Below are 9,879 nucleotides of genomic sequence, written 5' to 3'. Positions count from 1 at the left end.
CTATAGCCCGTATGTCCTCTTGAGTTGTGTTGTTTCTTCCTCAGGAGATATCTGGGGCTTTCAATTCCTTCGACCTTAGGTTCCCACCGTGTGTGATGGTAAAATGTTTTAAATGCTATCCAAATATGTCGTGTCTCAGTTCAGTTCCATGTGCTAAATACTTCTCTGTACATTTGAAACAGGTGAAAGTGAACCGGATGGAGCATGACTTAGGTCCCTTCTGCATCCCAACTGGTACGATTTCATTGTTCACAAACAATAAATAAAACCTCAACATTCTTAGTAGTCTGCCCATCAAATGTTTAAGAATGCGTTCAACTTTCAGCCAGCAGATGGCGCTGGAATCTTCTGATCATCGCTATGGTGACGTTGATTTTGTTGGCGGTTCTGCTTCTCTACTCTCAACATAACAAAATAAAAAGTATGTATTTATCTTCTAAACTTTATGAACACAGATGACAGCCTCTGCTAAAGCGACAATACTTCATTGCCATCTAAGAAAATGTATTGGACTTTCCATGATTCACACACGCGCACACACGCACACACACACACACACACACACACACACACACACACACACACACACACACACACACACACAAACACCAGTCAATTGACTGGTGTGTCCAAAAAGGGTAAAAAAATATGAGAATCTCCCAGTGTCGTAAAGGCGTGGCCAGACAAGGAGTGATAGTGGCCCAACCCCTCGATTCTGGGCCCTCCGAGGGGAGTGACCAAGGCACAGGGGGAGGAACCTTGGGCGCCTATGGTCGCATATACCCAACACGGCCATCGTGTGGCCAAGATGGGGAATACATCTTCCCGATGCAACAAATGCCGCCATCTTGTGGTTTACAGGAGGAAAGAAACCCTATTCTATCAGACATCAACAGCTTTATTGGCGAGTAGCCGGTCATCTGCACTACTCCCCACGTGCCACGAAAGGGAAAGCCATCTGCCCCACCTGACTATGCTAATTATGATGCGACCCAGAGCCCACAACAATTTCCCCCTGCCGCACAACTATTTCCCCCTGCCTAACAACAATTTACCCATCCGAACCCCCCGTTACAACAACCCCCCGCGATGAGGTCTGGAGCAGTGACTATGGGTCACATAGGGCGAATGAGTCAAATCCTCAGACAATAGAGGATTTGATGACACCAAACTACCACCATCGTATAGACTATGCGTTGTGTATTTTTCGTTCTAGTAGTAATTCTTGAAGTGGAAATCAAAGTTGAATAATCTATAGTGTAGGCGGTTGAGGAGCAGTTTAGAGAAGTGTTCCTTGACTATCGATCACTCTTCTCACCGAACCAAAGGGTTGGGGCGAGTATTATAATAAAGAAACGTGAATAACAAGAGAACAGAAGCACTCTCACCCTTTATAAGGTATATGGTCTATGTCCGACCAGGTTGGTTCATCCTTGTCTCCTCCAAAGTGTGTGCGTCAATTAGCCTCAAGGTAGCAGACTCTCCCCATGAGGTGAGAAGCCTTGTAGCAGGAGCAGGCAGAGGGAGTAAGGGATGGCTCTGTTATCACTTCCTGCGCCGTGCCTCATCTCTCTTTCTCCTGTAGGGTGGGCAACGTGCTGGCGCTCTGCTCAATACACACACAGTGAGTGGTTTTTGTCGCTTTCAGCAAAAGATGAAGACACCAATTTTGTAGACATAGCTTGACCAACCCTAGCCCTTTGTGCAAACATAAACCACCACTCCTCCCCCCCCCCTGCCCAGCGGTGAGGGGCCAGGCGCTGGTGCTGAGCCCCCCAGACGCGGAGGAGGGTCTGTGTGAGCTGGTGTGCGGCCTGGGCTCCTCCCTCCGGGAGCAGGGCCTCGGGGTGTCGGTGGACCAGTGGAGCCGCGCGGAGCTCTGCTCTCTGGGGCCGTTGCCCTGGCTCTACGCCCAGCTGCTGCGTCTGGAGAAGCAGGGGGGGGGGGGCAGGGTGGTGCTGGTGTTGACCCGCGGGGCCCTGCAGAGGGCCCAACAGTGGACACGTCTCTCCGGACGGGAGGAGGACCGCGGACCGCAGGGCCCCACCGCCACCACCTCTCCCTCCCCTTACTCTGACGTCTTCTGGGCGTGTCTGGCATGTGTGGCCGGGGCGCGGGGGCGGGGCCAGGCAGAGGAGCGCTTCCTACTGGTGGACTTTGAGGCCTGTCCCAGGAAGCTGGCCTGGGGCGGCGGGCCGCTCCCGGAGCTCCTCGAGGGGCTGAGTGTGTTCCGCCTGCCCTCCCAGAGCCAGGCCCTACTGCTCGAGCTGACCAGAGGAGCTGCTACACACACCAAGGCCCAGCAGAGGACAGCGTCTGGACCGGAGATGGATCCTCTCACCCATCAGACCCTATGACGCCTCAATCCTGGACTGCTGGATTCTTATGTACATAACCTTAACTCGTTTCAGCTGAATGATTTTTAATAATAGAATTGCATCATTGCTTTTATTTTAAGCAATGCGTGTGTGGTTTCGTCGGTGCCAACAAAACTTCTATGTCTAAAAATAAATGAACTTATCTGTTGTGGTGGTGTGCCTCAGCTTGTGATTGGCTCTTACGCCTAATGTAGGAGGGTCGCTTTGGTCAGTCGAGGCCCCTCAAGACAGTCAGCTAGCAAGAGATCCAAAGCAGACTCGGGACAGACTCAGCCCCCACAGAGTTAATCGAGAAGAAACTAGTTTTAGAGGAAGAAAAACCTCCTCGCTAAGACCGAAAGGCCATCAATATCTAGCCTGTCTGCAGATATGAAACTTCCTGTCATGCACATTTAAGGTAATTCAATGTCTGAAGCAAAGCCTAAATATGATTTATTCTTGCGTTTTGGTCCGCTGACCCCTGTCCGCCTGTCTGTCATTGTTTGTGGTACTCTCGCAATTGTTATCTCAGGCTAGAGACCCATCTCACTCCGAGATGGGAAGGTGCGTTCCCACTTGGCCTCGGCCTGCCGCTGAGGCGGCGACCCGGGGCTGCTCCGGGGTGAGGCGCTGGAAGGCGGAGCTTGGAGGAGCAGGTGGCCGAAGAAGGGCACGTCCGAAGCGACCAGGCGTTGGGATTTGAGTTAGGATTAAATGTCGAGGAGTCGATACCACAAGAGTCCCGCTGGGTCCCGTTTGAAAGTCAGGTTAAAGTGCAACATAAAAGTAGAGCAGGGAACCTTAGATCAAACCCTGTCTGCTCGGACAAACCAGAAGTGAATAGGAGATTCAAGATTAACAATGCATCCATGCTGCTGAACATATGGTTTGATAAGAACATAATTTGCCTTCTTTATTGTGTTTATGGCTAAAATACAAATCGATGTCAAGTGGATTCTTGACATCGCGTTTTAAATAATACCATCAACACAGCATGGTGTGCTTGTGCAGACAGTGGAAAGACGAATCATTTGAATGAGCTATCGCTATTTTAACATAGAACGAATGCAGGGCAAGCCTTTCCCATTGAAGAAAATAGTCTAAAATTACTATTATCTAATAACTATTATATTTCATGTAATTTCAAGTGCGTCTTTGTTGACATCAGACGCAATGTTGACACACAAAGTCAAGATATTCAGGCGGATCTTGTTACTGAATTGACTTTTTTTAACCTCGTTAGTTTGCTGATTCCCCCCAGGAAGTTTCCAGAATTCTTGTGACACCTTTCGTCTTTGGTCCGGGCATAGATAAACAATGAGAAACGTTACAGCCTTTTTCAAAATAAAAATAATTTGCCTCTTTCAAGTTTCTATGTGTGGGGGCTAGAGTCTATGCCTATGGGCAGCTGTAGGCTACCAGTTGGGTCTATGGGAGTATGTACGGTCTTCAAAAACGTGGAGAACGTTGTTATCTTGTTCAATGTTAAATGCCATTATAACAACAGCATTACCTAGGCTAGGTCTAAACCCACCTCTGTACCTTTCCTTTGACAGCTGTCCCATCATGGTTCTCTGGATGCTTCTCTTGGCCGTTTGGCTTAGCTCGGCAGGGCCCTCCGTGGCCCACAGCTGTCCCGACGCCTGTGCATCATGCTCCCTGCAGGACAAGAACCGCTGTCTGGAATGTGAAGCTGGATGGACGCTTTATCACAACACCTGTATAGGTGTGTGTGTGTGTGTGTGTGTGTGTGTGTGTGTGTGTGTGTGTGTGTGTGTGTGTGTGTGTGTGTGTGTGTGTGTGTGTAACTTGCCCAACAATACAAAGGGCTACATGGGACACTGTGTATTTACCATGGACCAAGCTAGTCCAACCGAATGGCGCTAAGAGGTGGTAGTGGTTGTACCATGCACCCACCTCCACAGCCCCAGGTCTACCTGAAGATAGATTCACCATTGAGCAGGGAAGAGACAACAAAAGTGTTCTCTCCACACCTGTAGGTCAGGTGTTCCACTAACGAGCTGAATAGTCAAAATTAATTATCTTAAGGGCCCTATCTTATTACCTTAAATTTTTACCATAATGAGTCGTCACTTCCTATTTTTGGGGGGCAAAAGTGTCTGGGTAAAAAAGTAAAACCCACCCACAAAGTAAAACCCACCCACAGGCCACATGACACAAAAGAGAGAATCGGTTCAACTGCAACCTGTTCATAAAGTCGCAATTTAAGCGATGTTTGCATCTCAAATCCTTCACCCGGTCCATTTATAGCCAGCCACCGAGCATAGAAGTAAGTATATTAATGTGTACGTAACATTGTTGACCTCCTTGTTCTCTGTGCTGCTGCTCCAGACATCGATGAGTGTGGCACGGCGCAGGGCCGCTGCCCTCCAGACACCTACTGCGCCAACACCGAGGGCTCCTACCACTGCAGAGGTCAGGCTGGGAGGAGCCCGAGTCACAGCGTCTGTACCCCACGGGTGGCTGAGGGGCAGCGTGTAACGTGTTGTTGTTGTTCCCCAGAGTGCGACCAGGCCTGCGGGAGCTGCATGGGCAGCGGGCCGGCGCGCTGCAGGAAGTGTGCGGCGGGCTACAGGCTGACGGGTGCCAAGTGTCTGGGTACACCCTGAGGGATCCACCTCTGTAACTTCTAGAACATAACGTTTGAGCTTCAGTGGGTTTTTAAGATGACATGATGACTACAGTGGAGCTCTTTGCTTGTTTTTCTGTTCAGATGTGGATGAATGCGGGGAGACCAGCCTGCCGTGCCTGGGTCTGGACGAGCTCTGCACAAACCTGGAAGGCTCTTTCCTCTGTGACTGCGCCGACGGGTTCATTCGTAAGAATAACGTCTGCGTGAGGACACAGCCGCAAAGTGAGTACTTGGCACGAGTACTTGCTCTTTGTTAATTATGAATTGAAGAAAACATCGTCACTGGTGCAGCCGGGACCAAAGCTCCTCACAGGAACAGTGATGATTGGTGACCCCCTGCAGGCGCCCAGGAGAAGGGTCTGTTCGAGGACGTCCCGGAGGATGAGGTGGCCGTGCTGCAGCAGATGTTCTTCGGGGTGGTGCTGTGTGCCCTGGCCACGCTGGCGGCCAAGGGGGATATGGTCTTCACCTCCATATTCATGGGGGGCGTGGCGGCCATGGCTGGGTACTGGCTCTCGGAGCGAGGGGACCGCTTCTTAGACCGCTTCCTGAAGGGGTCCTAGGAGGGCCCTGAGACAGGACTTACTGCTTGCCTCACATGAGGACATCGAATGTACGCAACGTATGTGCATTCAGGTTCATGTACCGTTACATGAACCTCCATCTCTCTGGCCAGCACCAGAACAGATGGAGCCTTATTATTTTGCATTTATTGGATTCCAGTTATGTATTTATTTTGGCACTTCACCTTGGTCAGGAAACTATTTAAATTTATAATGAATCATATCGATTTATAAACATTTTGTATACATTGTTTGTCTCACATTTGCTGTCTAGAGTTAATAAATACTATTGTATCATTTCTATGTTATCTAAAAAGAAAGACAAGAGAAATCAATGAATAGGAATTGGCATGATACAATAAGATTAAAGAACATCTGCATTTTGATATTTGTGTCATTTTCTTAATGATGTTTCCATAATCAGGGCAGCTTATATATGGTCCAATGTGTATTACTTCAAAAAGACACAGCTCCAGAAAGAAAGTCACCTTTATTGGATGGATATAAACGAGCTGGCCAACACTCAATAGTTATATTCTGTTACATCACATACAATAGCAAACGCCTCGGGTACTACGGACAGACAGCCTCCGTGGTTAGGAACAGCAACATAACCGAGTCCATGCTTCATTCAAGCCTTCCACTCACTCTCCCTCCTTCTTGGGGAATAGTACCCTACTTGACATACCTTCTCATATGCATTGATAACACATACAAGCAGTGAGTGTGCGTGCCCACTTACACACTAGTACATACTTACACAAATCTTTTTTTTTTTAAACATTTACACCAGCAACCCTGCAATCATGCTGCACTCTCATAGAACTGCACAGGCTGTCTACTGAGGGGACACGGTGGGGGAGGACCACAGCACTCTCAAACACAACATCACGCCGCCACAATGCACGATGCACTTAATGTATGGAGGAGCGATGCTTCATGGGAAATTATAGGCCACGTTCACGCACATATTCATTCAGCATGCTGTACACACATTTTACTGGTTCCTAAGAGTTTACTGTACAGGTCAAAACATTTACCTAGACAAATAGTACAGTCTCAAAGCAGAACGCATAGAATAGAACTTAAATAAATACAACTTAAATACAGAAATGAAAAAAATAAGCAAAAATTTGGTCTATTTAACATAAATGTATCTGGCATTGGTCACAGTGATTTCTTTGATCCAAAGGTTTTCATTGTCAGCGTAACACAACTGAAAATAACTCGTATATAAAAACAAACAAAAAGGCGCTAGACTTATCTTGTTTTTTTCCTAAAGGCCTTTGTGGAAATGTTTGGGTGTAACTAAAAGCTTTTTACCACTAATATGTGTTTCAGAAGAACTGGCCGGTCACTTCCGACGATGATTGGTCCTTGCCCCGAGCCGAAACCATGAGCCAGATAAACAGTTCAACTCTCGCTCTGCAGAGAACTGGTCGCCCTTAAATAATCTTTTTCGGATGGCACAATATGTATAAATCGGCATGCATGGGCACACTCAAAATGCTCAATATTACTTTTCCATGTTCATCACATAAGGTTTTTCTTCATGGTAGGAGAACCCCCTACTTCAAGTATTCACTGGATAAGAACCTGAAAATGTAGGATTTAACCTCTGTCCCCCGATGTCAACGTGAGAGATTTCTGCCCCACTGTCTGCTCCGTCTTCACTTCTTCACAATCACAACCGTTCGGATTATAATTAGGTTTGGAAACGCAAAGATCGAACAACTCACAGGACTTGGCGAATGTGGGTCAATGTGAAGAGTACCGGGACCTGGAGGAGACCTGGAGGAGATCTGGAGGAGAGCGGCCTGCTGATCCAACCAAAGAGTGGACAACACAACCATCAATATTATCAAAGGAGAAACACTCAGGCACCATGATGTGATGAGGGGCTGGTGGGGGGGTGGGCGATAACAGTCTAATCTTCCACTCTACGGTCAAACAACGCTGGAATATTCATCGTTTTCTTTAGTTCTACTGTTACGGACACGCTTGTCACCACTGCTGCTCACGACGGCACGACCACGACGACGCAAAGCATAAGAAAAGGGAAGGGAGTGGATGATCTGTCAGGCATGGTCACTCAGGAACTCCAGAGAGACACTGCTAAGGGGATAGTCCTCACCCTCCGTGCAGAGATCAGGCCATAGTCTTCTTCTTGCTGCCACCTTAGCTCCCATTGAGTTTCTGAGTGGTTTGCCCTGGGCCAGGGAGACCCCGACCAGCCCTCACCCTGGTCTGGACCAACGCTCCTTGCGGAACGCCGATATGTTGCCTTTTGTACTTTAGGTTGGAGTACACACCTATTGTGGTTTTTTCCTGTTAGCTGCTTGAGCAATTGGACTGCGTCAGACCAGTCTTCTATAACTAGAAAGGGAATGTTCTTCAACATCAAGAGAGAGATTCTAACAATGTAGCCCAGAGCTTTCTCTCCATGCTCGCTATATAACAAGTCTGCCTTACAGTGCACCCCTTCGAACTAAAAGCAGGAACATAAAAAATGTCTTTCTCCTTTGTGGAATAATATTAAAACTACATATAGACATACTCTATAGAGCTCTCTTTATATTTATATATATATATATATCTATAATATGTGTATACAGTTCTGCAATAGGTGCAGGCCACCATCTTTAGAGGGAGAAAACAAGTCACTATGTTTGCAATACTTTTTTGGTAGGGGAGGTCACACAGATGATCTAGGACATGGAGAGGACTAATATACTGTATGACACATGAATAACATAGGGGTGAATGAGCTGATGATTGACCTATACGAGAATATCTACCAAACACCACTTTCACTTCATAGTCAACAACAGTATTTATATTGGCATCGTATGCAGAGGACCATAACCTCTCAGATAAATGATTCATGTTCACGCAGACTCATTTTAGTTGTTTTAAATATGTATGTACAATTCGATCATCAGCAATAGTTGATAGTTGAAGCCCATTTTGGGATCAAGTCCCTATTCAGTAATTGAACGATGCTCTTGACCAGGTCATCAGACAACGTTTAGGTGAAGCACCAACAGCAGCACCATTAGGAAGATTCCTACAAAGGGAGGGGGGTGTGAAGGTGCATAGTCATAGAAACCCAAAACATCTGAATAATGTACACATATCTTCTGGCCATTCTCATGGTCAGTCTGATCGAAATGGAAAACATACTTTGATTGATATCCTTTCACAAGGATTAAGATAAATAAATTCAAACTGAAAATCTGCATAGATTAATCCACTAACTGCTTCTAGTAATCAAATGAGGTAACATGAGGATAGTCGGCAGCCTTCGCCAAGGCCAACACAAAGTGCAGGGGATGGTCGTTCAGCCAGCCCCCTGCTCTGCAGACGGAGCTCAAGGCGGACGCCAGTGGTAAGGGGATTCTACCTCGTGGATCCTAGGCTCAGCTGCTGGGCTCCCAGCACTACATCATCGTGTCATGCAAGTATGCTGATTGTTAGTACAATGTTAAGTGAATGGAAGGGCGGTTTCTGTGCACCACGTCAGATGAGCGCGAGTGACACCTGGCCGATCAGGCGGGGGTGGAGCTGGAGCTGGCTAAGTGAGGGGCGAGGCAGGCAGAGCCACAAACCCCAGCCGGTAAATAAAGTGAGGACGTAACGGGTGGACTCAATGTCATTGGATGTGTGGAAGGAAGTGTAGCAGGGCTGTGTGGCCAGAGGAGGGCGGCAGACAGGTATCTGGGCAGGCAGACAGGTATCTGGGCAGGCAGACAGGTATCTGGAGGTCAGGCCTCTGTGGCAGTAGAGATGCAAGGTTCTGTTTCTTTTTTATGTTTCTCTGACACACTATCCTTTTGGGAAGTCAAGCAGCGAATTGGTGTTTGGAGCCACAGCGACTCTCTCAATCCACCCGATCCACGCTCGGCAGTCGGGCCCTCTGCCGCGTTGCCCCCGGAGAACAGCTCTGGTGTAACCTGAAGTGCAACACAAACAGGGCTCAAAGGGTCTATGACCACGGTCACCTGTCACTGCAGGTGGTGTCTCCCGACTGAGGATGCTGCCTGCTCAGCTGACAGTGTCCCCCGCCTGGCTCGTCCACCTGGTCCCTCCCCCAGTCAAGGCTCCGTTGTAAGTGTTCCATCAGTGAAATCAATAAAGGTTTGGTCAGGTAGTCAATGTGTTTTATCATCATGGCAGAACGGTGCTCCTCCAATAGTGACTCAATCCTCCTTGGGAAACGACAGTTTAGAGAAAATGAAACCGTTAGTTTCTGGAAAGAATATCGTAATGAGACAAGTGAATTTAATTAGTAGCAAGTTGCACGGGT

At 47.8% G+C, this 9,879-nt stretch overlaps 3 protein-coding genes across 13 annotated transcripts in view; 2 read left to right on the top strand and 1 right to left on the bottom strand.

Annotated features, from left to right (window-relative positions):
* The window catches only part of LOC132470388 (uncharacterized), a 75,838-nt gene extending 73,312 nt beyond the window's left edge, over positions 1-2,526 (top strand). For both annotated transcript variants that reach the window (XM_060068967.1, XM_060068968.1), the window contains exons 11-15: positions 45-98; positions 183-234; positions 326-421; positions 1,586-1,624; positions 1,744-2,526. In XM_060068967.1, the coding sequence (XP_059924950.1) occupies positions 45-98; positions 183-234; positions 326-421; positions 1,586-1,624; positions 1,744-2,357 (855 nt within the window). In that variant the 3' untranslated portion in view covers positions 2,358-2,526. The remainder of the gene's footprint in view (positions 1-44; positions 99-182; positions 235-325; positions 422-1,585; positions 1,625-1,743) is intronic.
* On the top strand, positions 2,248-6,338 carry LOC132470390 (protein disulfide isomerase CRELD1). Of its 5 annotated transcripts, XM_060068975.1 has the most exons (7): positions 2,613-2,775; positions 2,890-2,921; positions 3,914-4,083; positions 4,710-4,793; positions 4,881-4,976; positions 5,092-5,232; positions 5,353-6,338. In XM_060068975.1, the coding sequence occupies exons 2-7, from the start codon at positions 2,914-2,916 to the stop codon at positions 5,571-5,573; spliced, it is 720 nt and encodes a 239-aa protein (XP_059924958.1). In that variant the 5' UTR covers positions 2,613-2,775; positions 2,890-2,913; the 3' UTR covers positions 5,574-6,338. The 5 variants fall into 5 exon arrangements, with proteins under 5 accessions (XP_059924960.1, XP_059924958.1, XP_059924959.1 ...); XM_060068977.1 differs by lacking the exons at positions 2,613-2,775; positions 2,890-2,921 and adding an exon at positions 2,248-2,387; XM_060068976.1 differs by lacking the exon at positions 2,890-2,921 and having other exon boundaries at positions 2,615-2,775.
* The window catches only part of erc2 (ELKS/RAB6-interacting/CAST family member 2), a 55,500-nt gene continuing 51,667 nt past the window's right edge, over positions 6,047-9,879 (bottom strand). For all 6 annotated transcript variants that reach the window (XM_060068956.1, XM_060068961.1, XM_060068962.1 and 3 more), the window contains one exon: positions 6,047-9,781. The gene's annotated coding sequence lies outside the window, so the exon portion shown is untranslated. The remainder of the gene's footprint in view (positions 9,782-9,879) is intronic.

The sequence above is a fragment of the Gadus macrocephalus genome, chromosome 13 (assembly GCF_031168955.1).
Source record: "Gadus macrocephalus chromosome 13, ASM3116895v1".
NCBI classification, from domain to species: domain Eukaryota; kingdom Metazoa; phylum Chordata; class Actinopteri; order Gadiformes; family Gadidae; genus Gadus; species Gadus macrocephalus.
This window is presented reverse-complemented; position numbering and strand designations above follow the sequence as displayed.